Genomic DNA, 15,093 nt, shown 5'->3' on the forward strand with positions numbered 1-15,093 from the left:
TAATAGGTTTAGGGTTCAGGTTATGTTGATGCTGAGTTGGGGTTATCAAAAGGTAAGTATGTCAGTGGCACCATGGTACACACATGCTTGTCAAAGAACAATGCGTACTAAGTTTTCCTGTTGAGAGGTTTGATAAGTACCCATTTGATAATATTTTGGAAATTATCCAAGTCAACTAGAAATGTGTAATTGGTTGAACTCGTCACACATGTATTGTGATGTGTCATACTAGTTTGTATGGCCTAGTTACTGTAAAGCATGATATTTTTGTGGATTCAAATTTTGTGGTTTGGAGAGAACCCATGTCAATGTAACATGACACTTTCGCAAATTTGTTCATCTTCTTTGAGGTTTGTTGGAAGAAAAACTTTTTGTGTTTGTGAAAATTTTGCGAACCAACTGCACTTTAAAAAATGCACGAAACTTTCAAGTATGGCAACATTTCATGCTTTGTTGTATACATTGGGAATGGGTACTCATAACCTGTGCCACCTGTTGTAGCCCACATGAAGATCATGCATATCTACATGTCACATTATCATGCACTCATTTGGATACACTCTGCAAGTGATTAGGCCAACAAAAAAAGGTTTGTTTCAAAGCTCACAAGTGGTTTGAAAACAAATGCAAAATGCAATTTTTTTTTATTCCCGACTTGGTATTTTTATGGTGTTTTGAGAAGAAAAATCTCATAGTAGTTGTTTGTTTTTGGTTTTTAGGAAACATGCATGTAAGCACTCAAATCACAAAAAACATGAAAATGTATATGTGTCATCTCTGTACGATGTACGTAATTTTTTTTATATTATTCACAGGCGTTTAAAAAATGATATCTTGCAGTATTGTGAAATGTTGTACATTGCACACAACTAACATATTAAAAAGTCATTGTGTTTTTTTCCCTGTAGTTATATGGGACAGAAGCTACAGCAGCCTATCTTGAAGCACATAACATTCCAGCATCCGCTGTTGGTTGGCCATTAGAAAGCAAAGGACCTAATGATATCCCACCCAGTGCAACAAGGTAACAAATACTGGTACAGAATAAACCAGGCTTATAGAAAAGTGTTGCAATTATTTACCTATATACTGTTATTGAATAGGTGTCCTTGCTTTATGACAGTAACCTTATTACAGGGTTCCCACGGTCCTTGAAAGTCCTTGAATTTGAAAACACATTTTCAAGGCCTTGAAAATTCCTGGAAATTTGCACACAGTCCTTGAAAGTCCTTGAAAATTGGAATTTGACCTAAAGTATAATTTTGACAAAATTTGGGGAATGGAGAGGAGCTGTCACTTTCGTTAATACACAGCTTATTAATAGAAAAGCATTTCAGTTCGTTAGACTTTTGCGTCTGGTGGTTTTTGGTTCCCCCCAATAACATGTTAATAAAAATAATTAAGGTGCAATTTATTCTAATAAAGCTATTCACAGACAGTGGTCATGGTCAAATGGTTGATGGAAAATTTTACAATAACATTAATCCTGGGATTGTTTTATGTTAACTCCATGCTATTGTTTGGAGTGGGTCTTTTACATATTTCTGACTAGAGTTTAAATTTACATCAAGAAGGATGACTGTTGACCTGATTTACGGAATTGTCGTGTAAATGTCTTCACAAAATGGGCTATTCCTTTTGAAATCCACACTACCCCTGTGAAAGATTTTGAAAATATGTCCCACAGAGGGAGTACAAATTACAAATAGAATTAGCACATTAGGCAGCTACATTTGAAACTCATGCTCCCTCTGTGAAAGATTCAGGTTGAAGCTTTCTCAGAGGGTGTATGAAATTCAAATGGAGCTGGAATGTGCTAATTCCATTTAAAATTCATACTCCCTTTGTGGAACATGTTTCCAAAATCTTCCACAGGGGTAGTGTTGATTTCAAATGGAATAGCCCAATGGTTGCAGGTCTTAGCACGTTCAGTGGAATTATTAATTATGAAAACCAAAATGAAAACTAACTCACACACTTGACCATGCCCAGTGTTAGTGTAATTATTTGCATTTAATAAAGCTGTACTTTTATTTTATTACAGATTAATTCGAGAGAAACAAATTGATCTGGTGATCAACCTTCCCAACTACAACACCAAATATTTGAAAGACAACTACCTGATTCGTCGAACATCCATCGACTCAGGAGTACCACTGCTTACCAACTTTGAGGTCAGTTGTTATGTGCTTTTTTTGCTCTTTCCTGCTTCAGTTTTTTCCATCATATTTAAATTTGTCTTTTCTCTGTGCATCTGACTTTTGTGTGTGACACAATTTGTTGTGTGTGACACATAGTGATGGATGTGAACATTGCGTGACAGATGTTGATTGCAACTTTATATCAAGAAAGGAACAACAACAGGAAAATGTTGAGTAGGTGAATTGTATTGGGCAAAGATTATATATATATATCAGAGATGCCCGTTTTCCAAATTTCCCCCCCCCCCCCCAAAATAAATAAATTGGATTTGGAGAGTCTCAGGACCTAGAGCCAAGTGCTGCAATCATATGTGGTTGATTTTTTAAAAAAATTGAGGGAAAAAATCGCCAAAAAATTACAATTTTGTTTCTAAAAGGAACCCCCTGCCGTGAGGCTATGTGCTTCGGTTGCTGCGCTCCTTGTAGCTCGCAATTATCTGTATTATTTTCAAGTCACTTGCACCGCTGATATATATATTTGTCAACTTTGGTTTGGTTCAGTGGTATGGAAAATCGGGTACATGTTACCTGCATGGTACATGTGTGACATTTGTATATAAACACTAAAAATACATATCTACATTTTACAATGTTGTAGACTTATTATTTGTTTGTATTACTTGCACTAACAGGTAGTGAAAATGTTTGCAGAAGCACTGGAAGAAATTGGCAACTTGGATGCATCTACACTGTTCCACTACAAGCGCCCTCGTGTGGCAGCGAAAAACTGAATCTGATAGCCCAACAGTATAGCTTGAAATTGCCGAGTATGTAGAAAACAAGCTAGCAATATTACAAACTATGTTACTTATCATAGTTATCAAATATGTGACCATCCTCCACAACTGAGCCCGGATGTCGCCAGTGCCACTATTGAGATATGCTCCATCGAACTTAACAATAAACAATAGGAAACAAAAGATTTATTGACTGTTTTATTGATTTTTCACTACTTAAATGTCAAGTACTATAGACATGATATACATCATTTTAAAGCTAATTTCAAGCAGAATATTTTAGTTGAATATCTCAAAAATGATGATTGACGACTTCAGGGCTCAGTTGTGATGAGGGGTCACATATAGGTCTTGGAAAAATATTCCTTTCAGGATTCAAATATGCAATTCATATCAGATTCAAGCAATATTCCACTCGGCAAAGATGAAAAGTTCAATGGCGTAAGCACAGACGATTAAAATATGGGAAATGTAATTGTGTATTTTCCCCAGCCCTAAAATAGGTCCGTAAGCATGGATCTGGTATTAAATCTACATGAAGGAACAGGGTATATAGTAAATGTATTAAGGGGGGTCTATATTGCTAAACAATAGCATTGACAATTTATATGTTGAGTATTTGATATGTAGGGATCAAATTTATACTCGGCTAAAATAAGTATCAAATCAAAGGTAAATCCAGTTTTCTGGGGCTGTATGTGAAAACTGAAGGAAATACTTTGCATTCTATATTCATTCCATATATGATTTGAATTAACAAATACATCAAATGTGTCAAACTGTATCAAATTAAGCAGAAACTAATTAAGTTTAAAATTTTATGTACAGCACAAGGTGTGGTACATTTTGTTTACAATTTTAGAACATGACAATCAATTAATACAATGTTAAGAACTAATTTTTCTGCACCTAAGCCATTCAAGGCTTAAAAAATTAACAATTTAGGCCTGTAGATCCATTCTGAAAGATGAATTCGTTTCATTAGCTAAGACTAAAGAAAAAATATGTTTGTTTCCTATAGGTAGCTTAAAAATCAAAACGAGAAGTATTTTGTTATTGTCAGGATTGATGGTAAAGCATGCCACAAATCACAAATATGTTTTGTAAACGAGGCACAGAGTAGCTTAGAGATTGAAGGTCTAGGAAAATTAATGGTTGATCTTAGGATTTATTGATTTCATATTGTTTGTAAACAAAATGTATGAGAAAAAATATTTTGAAAATTGTTGGCATTCATTTTTTGCTTTAAAATATCATTTTTTCAAGATTTCTCAAAATTAAAAAAATGTGATGTGTAAAATTGCTCCCAAAAAACGAAATTTGTCCAGCCTAAGGGAAACAAACATGTTTTTTCTGTTCTGGGTGATAACTTTGATTAAATTAGCAGACTACGTAACTAAGGTCAATTTATTATGAAAACTAAAAATGGTTTAACTCAATAAATAAAGAATCTGCTCAATAATGTCAGATATTGGACTATCTGAAGGAGGAAATATTAGCAAGTTAGAACTAACCAGTAAACTTCCAATTGGGAGAATTAAATCAACCAAAGTGTCTAAACCAAAACTGAAATACTTTTTTATAGCTTCATTTAATGAAGCTTTTTGTATCTGTGGTAGGTGTCTAATTCAGTAAATAATAAAATTGCAGCATAAAATGCAATTGTGCATGAACTATTTAAGCATCAGTGTTGTGGTGACATAGTCAGCCATTTTATTTTATTTCAAGTTATATGCAACTAAGATTGTTTCATTGAGTTTGGACCATATTCTTTATTTTTGTTATGTTTGTATTCAAGAGAATGGTACAAGAAATACCTGTTACAATGTTTGATGATGTTTGAACTTTCAAATTGGTGACAGAAACGTTGAGTTGTCATTAGAGGTTGACCGACAAGTTTTGTGATTTACAAATAGGTGCAGTTTTCTGCCGAGTTGGTTATCAACACCTACAAAATTTTGTTTAATTAATTTTATATGTTCAGGAAGAAATTTGCATTGAACATACATGAACAGGCCTTATATTAAGTATGCCTGGACCAGGTGCAAAAAAGAGCCCCTGTTCCCAAAGATGCCTTCTGGTTCTATAGTTTACAGTGTAAAATAATGGACACACCAGGAGCCAAAACTGGGCAACCATGGGGTAAAAAAGCCTTGGTGCCTGATTAATGAAATATTATAAAAGTCCTTGACTAATGAAGACACAGTTAAAAAGTGACAATCTGGTGCTTTCATTTAGTGGTCTGTAGAGGTTTTTGGGTTACACAGTCAAAATGAGGGAAAGAAATGGCTTAAATGTGTGAGGCCAGCGCCAGAAATATGGTACATTTGACACTTGGGTTAGCTTTCATTGTGTGAGTGGCACTCATATTTGACTAATGAAAAAAGGGGATTAAGACTCCTGGGGAAAAAGAACTCATTTTCATGCCATATTATATGTATACAAAACTATTGAAGCTGATCCTAGCCATTTTCTTTCAACTTCTGAACAAATATTCACTTGATATAAAAAAAGATCTTAAAATTTAAAGATGGTATTGAAAAAAGGTTCTGATTTATTTGTAAACAATGGATATCTAATAGTTGATTTAACAAAATGATTTTGTTATCATATTTTTGTGTTATCAGTTGAGAAAACTGAGAAGTCTGCTTTATTTTGCTTAATTTTTCATCATAATCATTTCCATTTGATGACTCAATGTATGTCCAAGCTAAATGAAGCAATAATAATAAATTGTGTTTATTGGGCATTTCTATTTGAAATCCACACCTCTTTGAGGAAGAGTTTGCATTTAAAACCAAATTTAACAGTTTTAGCCATTCCAGATCCACCTATTTTCATCCACTAAAAGTGGAAGATTTTAAAATTCTGAACAAAAAAATCATTTAAGCCAAATTGTGTCAATTCCAACTGGATTTGAAGTTTTCAACTGACATTTCACAGACACCTGGCATTAAGTTTCCTGCTGTGTTGTCCATGTGGAATTAAAATGGCAGTGAAATCCTCCACAGAGGGTGTGTGGATTTTAAATGGCATAGCCCAATTTTCTGTAGAGCCTTAAGGGATCCAAAATGAGCGTTTATTACGTTTCGACAGTATTTTTTGTGGGACATGAGAGCACCTCAGACCTATCGAATTGCATTCTGAATCTGAAGCATGTCTTTCTGATATCAAATAATTTTCATTTTTTAAAATCACAATATAATACAAATTTTATGACAAATTATAAAAATTTGATATTTTTCAAATTTTGATATATAACAGTCCTCGAAGTAAATTATATAAATCTAATGATATATTCTTAAAGTGTATGTAGCAGGGAGGAAATGCCGACGGTCAATTGAAAATTTTGACCTTTCATATTGAAGATATGGATTTTTTTCCCAAAAGACCTAATTTTTTTTTGGTGTTTTGGGGAAAAAATCCATATCTTCAATCTGAAAAGGTCAAAATTTTCAATTGATCGTCGGCTTTTCATCCCACCTACATACACTTTAAGTATAAATCATCAGATTTATAAAGTTTACTTCAAGTACTGTTAAATATCAAAAATATCAATTTTAATGATTTGCCATAAAATGTGTATTAAATTGCTAATTTCAAAAATCAAAATTATTTGATATCAGAATGACATTCTTCATATTCAGAATGCAATTCGATATGTCTGATGTGCTCTAATGTCCCAAAATAAATACTGTCCAAACGTTCATACCCCAGCCCTTAAGTAACAGTATGTAACCCCTTATAAGAATTGTTACATGCTGTAAACACAGTGATTATGATCAATGGACTTTGTAATCATGTAGTATTTATGATAGTAACAAACCAGTAATGTAATTGCATAAGGCAAGCATTTGGAAGTAATGTTTCTCAAAAATAATTATATTCCAATGGGTGAACTTGTTAATCTGGATCCACTTTATCATGTGACATGATCTGATTCAATCAGACAGGCAAACATTTGGGGAATAACCAATAAAATATACATGAAAATTGGTATTTAATTTTATTACAAGGGATGTAAATGCTAGGTTATTAAAATAAAATGAATTTTAAATCTGTTCATCAAGACTTACTATTTTTGATAGCTACAGTAGGCCTATCACATCTCATCCAAGATGTATCATCAGGCAGACTGCTCATCACATCTCATCCAAGATGTATCATCAGACCGACTGAATGATCAGTCTGCCTGATGATACATCTTGGATGAGATGTGATAGGCCTACTGTAGCTATCAAAAATAGTAAGTCTTGATGAACAGATTTAAAATTTATCTGTTTATCTCCCTGGATGATGATTGAGAACATTCACAAATATGCTAGGTTGTAATTAGTAAGTCTTTAGCAACTTACTAAAAAATTGATATGAACTCCCGTTGTAAAAGCCTACCCTCAGTATGCTAGGTTATTATGCAAATCGATGATGATGATAATAACTCCCAATTTTCACAATTTCATCCATTAGTCCAGTTGGATTAAATCATGTCACATTTATATATTTTGGGAAATTATCAATTGAGAAATCTATTTGTATAATGTAGAGTGGGAAATTGTGTTGGGATTGTAGTTTCATAATTGTTATTTAAGAGCAAATATCTAAACTTACAAAATATTTTGGCCAATAAATCATTGTGTGGGCAATTGGGACCTACCTAGCAAAATTGCTTGAAAATGTTGGAATCAAAACATTTCCTCATGAAAATAATTATGTTAAAAGCAGGAATCACCGTGGCATGGATGTAGGGTGCTAATGAGACGACAGGGTGTTTATAAAGAATACTTATGTGTACGTGTCCAATGGACATTGTCCATATTTAGCAAGATGGCAATATACATTAGTGAACAACTTTAGGGAGTGACTAACATTTTGAGAACCCTTGCACGTCCAGCATTGTGTACTATGCGATGCTGGATGCGTACAATGCTTAAATGCATGAGAATGGTGTGCAATGGGCAGCCTTGGCAGTGTTTCAGGATATGTAATAGCAGGATAATGGTGACTTGTTTAGCTGTACCGACTATAATGCTAAGCGGCTGACACACAGAGTTTCTTATCTCTGCTGAGATTCAGAAAAGCATTCACTTCAATGTAACTTGCAGAATGTTACCCCCTGTATATGTGTGTTAATAGTTATTCACGTGTACAGTTAAATTGTATAGTTAGTCGTGCAAGTTTTCTCTGTATTCATGGGTTGTTTCAACATCGATGTGGGTCTATCATTTATGTAAGCCTACACCAATTAGCCTATTGTCAACACTTTAAGAGATTATCATGATTATACGGCTTTCATACACTCTTAGAGAGCGAAATGTTAGAAAAATGCAAATCATGCAATGATTGTGTATTTATGAATGGGTGCGTATTATGCGCAGTGCTTTCGGACGCGATTTTTCTTGTGGGTTGATGCATTTATATTTGCTTGTATTTTCCCAACACTTTCAGAGATAATTTTGTTATAAAAATATCAGCATAGAATTTTTTTCTTGTGTATGAAATAGGTTAATAAATGTGTATTACTTGTTGCTCAAGAAATTGTATGAAATAATGCACTTGTGCTGAGAAGTTGCATCTTATGCACCCCCCCCCCCTTTAGGGTTGAGGCTTGTGCATTAGATGCATCAAAATCTCAGCATGCATGCATTATTTTGATACAATTTCATACCCAACAAGTGATACATATTTAGTAATCTATAATTATTCTATAAGCTGTATAATCTTCAACGTGATACTATGATAACTGTGGAGGCTTACATGATGGTAAATATCACGATGTGTGTGTGTTTAGCATGTAAGTAAAATAGCCATCATTGCTATCTGGGGTTTTACATGCACACACAACAAACTATGTGACCTGTGACCTGATCCTGCAAAATGAGGGCAATGTTGTGAAGAGTCAATTTTCCAGGCTTTAATTTTATGTCGTTGCCATCAACATGTGACATAAGAAAGTTATAGTTGACAGCTTGAGCAATTAAGAACATAACAACTGTTCGGTGCCAAAAGTGTGTAAGTGCAATGGCTGCCATGTGTAGATGAGTACAATACTGTGTAAATTACCAAATCTTCACAGGGCAGCTATTGCACTTACCCACATAAGTTTATGAATGGTAAATCACCTCCATAACTCAATACAACTTGGGCAACATTGTCATTAGTTTGCTTGATCAAGTCAGATTTGGCTATTCAGATTTTGATTATAGAGAATCAAGCTTAGTGTTCAACAATGCAAATAATACACAAATACGTTCAGATACAAATCATAATATTAACCAATTGGGGATGCGCTCAAGGGCTGATCTGGGCTTTTCCGTGTATAAATAAAATTGAAATGAAATGAAATGAAAATGGGCTTTGAAGGTGGGTCTTTGGATTGTATAAGACTGTAATAGGACTTGCATTATCACAATGTAGAATTACAATGCCTGAACTTGGGACCCATCTATGGCATATATTGCACACAATAAATGAGAAACCTGGTTTCTTGATTGAAACACCTGGTTTCTGGATTTCTCTTATTGTGCAAAATATTTGATGTACTAATCTATGTAAATGCAAAACCTAACTGTGATATGCTCACTCTATGAATAACTCAAATGAAATTTGCATGTTGAGAGCCTTGAAACTAGAGCAATGATATACACAATATTATGTATGGCTATGCTTACCATTACCAATCTTAGGGGGAACCGTGAAAGGAGTGTATTGTGTGTTGGGATTAAGCAGGACAAGTTATTTGTTGTAGAGGCAAATGACTTTCAGATTGTTGCTTTTTATTGCAGCCTCCCAACATGAAAAGAAAATCCTCTTACACACTGTAAGTCTGATTTTGATATAGGATTCATTCAGCATATTGTAGCCTATTAAATAAATGGACAAGAGAATGAAATGGGAATTGATAGTGCCCAACAAGACACATTATGGTTGATCCCATCACATAGTCTAGATGAAATGAGTTACTATATAGTGCTTTTACTCTAGTTGCATCAATGTGCATTTCATTTGGCAGTTTCAAATCGTAAGCATTCACTCAAAAAGTTGATGCATGCCTTCAAAGATGCTTCATAGCTGCCTCATTGTATTGACTGCACTAGGTTAAAAGCATTATAATAGCATACTATCTGTATATTGGAATAAGATTCTATATGAAAGCATCCTTCCTCATTGTGTCTACTATTTTTTGCATCTGAACCAATTGGACTGTAAGTGTATGCTAGTTCCCTTATGTGCAAAAATTGAATTATATTTTATTTAGATACTGTTAATAGCATAAATAAATGTGGCCGTAGAAATGTGAATTCATTTTGTGAGGAAGTTTTCTTGTGTGTTTGTGTGATACAATGGGTCTTTTCAAGTTTTGGTTTCTCTATTGTTTAAAAAATAAAAATAAAGAGATTACACTATTTTGCAAAGACCTATCACACTGCTGATGTGATGATGACATGATTCAATTACCAATCATAACCTGACTTCATTTTTACATCATAAACTGCCAAATCGGGCAGTGTGAAAGATCTTTGCAAAATGCTGTAGTGTAACCAATACTAGAAAGCTAATAGTCAAACAGCCTATCCATTACATAATAGTTGATCATCAGAGTTCGATCTACAGTAAACCAAAAAATTAAGGTACCAGTTATGTTCACCTCCTTTATATCCTAAACAAAGTCAGATATGTCATAATTGGAACTAACAGCCAATAGCTGCATCTTTTAGCCTGAATTTAAGTCCTCATTCGTTGAAGGAAGATACCAATTTAAAAGTTGCAGTTTACTGTATTGCATACCCTATTGATATGTACTTAAAGCGTTTGTGAACAAGAGAACTAGCGCTGCGCTTCCATTGATTAGCATGTTATAACTAGCGTCATGCTTTCATTGATTAGAACACAAAAGTGCAACTTTTGATTTCGTTTCTTCATTAGGTCACCGTTTCTTTAATTCTCAACCAATTTCAACAAATACGTTCTTAAATCGGAGCTTAAGAGTACGGGTATTGACTACTTGTTTTAATTTAGACATATTTGTCTTTATTTAGGATATGCAGGGGTGAACATAACTGGTATCTTAATTCTTTGGCTTACTGTAGATAGAGGCAGTCCATTGCCTGTGAATAGACAAGTGGTCAATTCAGCAATGATTTAACACGTTTGTATCACCAGTCAATTATATTTTGATGGTCCAATTCACAGAGCATGAACATGAACACCACACTTATAAATGCAGCTGTACCTGGCTGTCCCTCTGCTCATGGATATTGCACTACTTCTCAAGAACCTAAACCGAGAACTGCCAAGATTTCAGATTGTAACAAAGGATAGAGACAAAGCAAGCCTCAAAATAAGCAGATCTGGACCAGGAGCCACACATTTGGAAAAAGCAGCTCCTGGTCCTGTGATTATCTAGTGAACCAGGAGCCATTTTTAAAGAGCTTAGTGTCATAAAAAATTCAATTGTACACATTAAATACAAAACCTGCTTTCTACCAGGCTCTTTTTTTTTTAATGTAGAGCCTAGTTCATATGATTTTGGTATTGACCTGGAGCAAAAATGTTATGACCATTGAGTAAATGGCTTCTGGGTGCCTGCTTATTTTGAAGCTTGAGACAATGCCATCTTTTACCAGGAGTTTAGGTATGACAATGGGAAAACACGTGACCAAAACTAAAACCAGGGACTTGGAAAGGCCCGGTGTAAAATACAAATTATTACATTAATGTAAAATGACAGCTACTATAATATTATCACAAAAGACTAAACTAATTGATAATATCAAGTTTAATTATTTTATTACATGATATTAGAAGAAAATTGACAAAATATAAACTATACATTTAGATAAGATATTAAGCTTTGTACAGCATTGCAATTCAAATGATAATTATTGCTAATAGATTATAATATTTTTAATGAATCAAATTCTTTTGGACGGTATGTCAAACCTCTGGACGGATAAAAAATATTTCATTGGCAGATTATGAATGTTCTAAGTTATAAAATATTTCACCAAGTAACAACCAATTTCAGTAACATTACAACCAGTTCTCCTGGTCTTTATCAGACTGCACAGAGTGAGACTTGATGGTTTGGTCATGTGCTAGTAATAATAAATATTTTATTGAATATAAATGAAAGGTTAAACTATTAGTAGTATGTTTGTTTGGACAAAAGATCAAATTATGACTGCTTAGGCAAAAAACAATAGTTATGTCTCAAAGCTGCTGTGTGTTCATTTTTCTTAGCGTGTCCATGTCAGCTGAAATGGCATATTCATTTTTTATTTTATTTTTTTTAAAGTTTTTTGCCGTAAAATCATGAAATTCTAAAAACAAAATTGGAAGAAAAGTTACATGATTCGATACTCGCATTGTTTAGGTATAAAACAATTGATATTTGTACTTCAATTGTGTAAATCAACCACAATTTTATGCTGTGTACTTTTGAACACAAGAAAATGACACCTTAATTCAAAATTTAGTTTTTAAACAAATCTTTAAAAAAAATGAAAAATCTTTTTTAAAAAAACCCGTCATTCCACAGAGACACAGGTATTTTTTGTTTAGCCTTATAGTTATAATACAAAATTCAACATTGACAAATTTAAGGCACCACGTTATTTGTACTTTTTATTTTTATGACATTAAGCACCATTCAATTTTCACCATCTGCAGAATTTTAGTGAATGATGGTTTTAATTTATTGGTTGAAAATGACTCGTAATAGTATAAATATCTGGACGGATATAAAAATGTTTAGGCCAATGCCTACAGTATACATAACACAGTAATACTATAATCAAGTTATCATGCATAAAACTATAGGTTTCAATGAATTCTACTGGAACAGACTCTTGTCCAAGTTTTTCAGGATGATTTTAACTAATTTCTAACTGCAAACAGCAATTTAAAACAAAAGTTGAGTGTCCATTCAACAACTCTTCCTATTCCTTTGTACAGGAGCCAAGCGTTGTTAATCCGTGATGAATCCACACTTTTCCAGTAGCGTATACGCGAATGCAGGGTTACGCGTACGCGTTACGCATGAGTGCGTAAAATTTGTCATGACTGGAACGTATGCGTAAACACTTTCTTAATGTAAAAAGTAGAAGCTAGAAAAAAACATTACCACTTCATTCTTTTGTTTTATTGCTGATAGGTTATCAACATCGATCTTAAGGTTGAGTGGCAATAACAAACGGATATTCAGAAAAAGAATTAGGTGATATTTAGCTTGTTTTCGGTGTTGTAAGGGATTCAATCACGTTTCACCGTTGTTCATCACCAATTAACAACTCGCGTCCGGCGCGTCTGCATGAAGTTTACTCGCTCGGGCAGCTAAAGCTACCCTCGCGAAGTAAACCATGCAGACGACACGGACGCATCGTTGTTAATCGTTGATGAACAACGGTGAAACATGATTGAATCCCTAAGTGTTTACACAGTCATAGTTGAATTTGAATTCCAACTAAAGGTTTCATATTTGAGCAGTGGGTAATTACAATTGGCATGTTTCTATATTTGTGAACGTCCACCACAAATGAGCCCAGAAGTCGGCCCATCATCAAATTGAGATTTTGACAGATTTGGAAAGATAATTCCTGAAGCTTCAAAATGACACTTCAACCAACTTTGTATGACATCCTGAAATGAAGTTACGTTTCTTCAAAATTTGCCTTACAACAGAGCACAACACTGAGAAAACTGCACTTAAAGTTATTATTTCTGTTGAAACCATAAGATGTCAATTTTTAATTATTTTTAGTTTTTGTATAGTCATGTAACTTTGCAGCTGTGTAAGAGAAGTACGAAATATTTCAAATCTGTGAAAATCCAATTTTTCTCAAAATATGGCATTTTTGGATATTTTGCACTGTAGCTCAAAATACCATTTTTCGACTTCTGGGCTCATTTGTGGTGGATGGTCACATTTGCCTTCAAAAATGTGACGTGTCATGTCAAAAGGAGACACTTTTGGGCAGGATCGTAAATGAATCTGCCCGGGTGATTTTTTTCCCAATTTGGGTTTGTTGCGAATTTGTGATGTTATTAATGTTTAAAATATTGTCTGAGAGTTTCAGACCTGAATATAACTGGCATCTTGTATTTTATGAGACATTTTACAAGGTAATTCCTACTCTCAACATTGTCAATAATATTTTTAAAGGCCGATATCTCAATTTTCAATTTTATAATACCATAACTTACGAACTCAATATCTTCGCTCAGGAATGTCGGATTTCATTGGGGAAAATGTCATTGTGGAGCAAAATATCTCTATATTTAAGATATGTAAAAACCTCAAAATTGATAACCTGCCCAAAAGTGTCTCCTTTTGACATGACACTTCACAAATGTCTATTGAAGCATCTCAGTCAGCTGTCACATGGGTCTTGTGGGAATACAAATTTGTTTACACGACTTAGTCATTAGTTATTGTAACTAATTACCAATGTACCTGTTTAGTGAAATTGATCATGACCCAGTTGAATTTGATTACAAGTTGAATCCACTTTTTCAATGTGGTTTTGTCCAAGCTTTTGTTGAGGTATCCAGCACCACTATTACAAGTTACAATCACAGCAGCTGAGGGGAGTATCCCATCATGCATTGCAGTCTATCTGCTTGCTCCATAGCAAATACATACAAAATACTAGTAAGAGCCGCTTAAATAATGAGAGCTATGGATAGTTTCACAATACTTTAGAGATCATATTTTTTCAAACAAAAGTCTAAGCTCCTCTGATATAAGCGAGTAATTGAAAGTTGAAGTGAGGGGTTTTGTGTACACTTTCTATGGCATGTGCAGTCCTACTTTGGTACCGCAGAGCATGATGGGATACACCTATCAGCTGCTGTGAGTTACAATGCATGCATACATACATATATATTTGAGACAATGTGGCAGACTTGGAAAATTCACATGTGCTGTAGAGCAGACATATGAATAATTTTGATGACTGCAAAATTTGATCCAAAATCTGCTTCGTAAACTGTTTGAACAATAGATCACTAACTCGCATTTCTCTTTATTGAAGGTATTCAATACCTACAAAGGAATGGGCACCATAGTCTAAATTCTAAATATAGGTATGGTCATGTCATTTGATCTGATTATTTGTTTTATACATTATTGTTCTTTACAATAGGGTAGATTGGGA

General features: G+C 34.0%; 1 protein-coding gene and 1 long non-coding RNA gene across 7 annotated transcripts in view; both read left to right on the top strand.

The window, feature by feature from the left end:
* LOC140153299 (carbamoyl-phosphate synthase [ammonia], mitochondrial-like) overlaps nucleotides 1-5,911 on the top strand; it is a 90,214-nt gene extending 84,303 nt beyond the window's left edge. For all 6 annotated transcript variants that reach the window (XM_072176013.1, XM_072176018.1, XM_072176019.1 and 3 more), the window contains 4 exons: nucleotides 909-1,024; nucleotides 2,045-2,174; nucleotides 2,834-3,025; nucleotides 3,281-5,911. In XM_072176013.1, coding sequence (XP_072032114.1) covers nucleotides 909-1,024; nucleotides 2,045-2,174; nucleotides 2,834-2,932 — 345 coding nt within the window. In that variant the 3' untranslated portion in view covers nucleotides 2,933-3,025; nucleotides 3,281-5,911. The remainder of the gene's footprint in view (nucleotides 1-908; nucleotides 1,025-2,044; nucleotides 2,175-2,833; nucleotides 3,026-3,280) is intronic.
* Nucleotides 5,912-6,545: 634 nt separating this feature from the next.
* On the top strand, nucleotides 6,546-10,236 carry LOC140153300 (uncharacterized). The gene is made up of 2 exons (XR_011859092.1): nucleotides 6,546-7,724; nucleotides 7,759-10,236. It is a non-coding gene; the product is annotated as an uncharacterized lncRNA (long non-coding RNA).
* The last annotated feature ends 4,857 nt before the right edge of the window (nucleotides 10,237-15,093 follow it).

The sequence above is a fragment of the Amphiura filiformis genome, chromosome 5, assembly GCF_039555335.1.
Source record: "Amphiura filiformis chromosome 5, Afil_fr2py, whole genome shotgun sequence".
Classification (NCBI taxonomy): Eukaryota; Metazoa; Echinodermata; class Ophiuroidea; order Amphilepidida; family Amphiuridae; genus Amphiura; species Amphiura filiformis.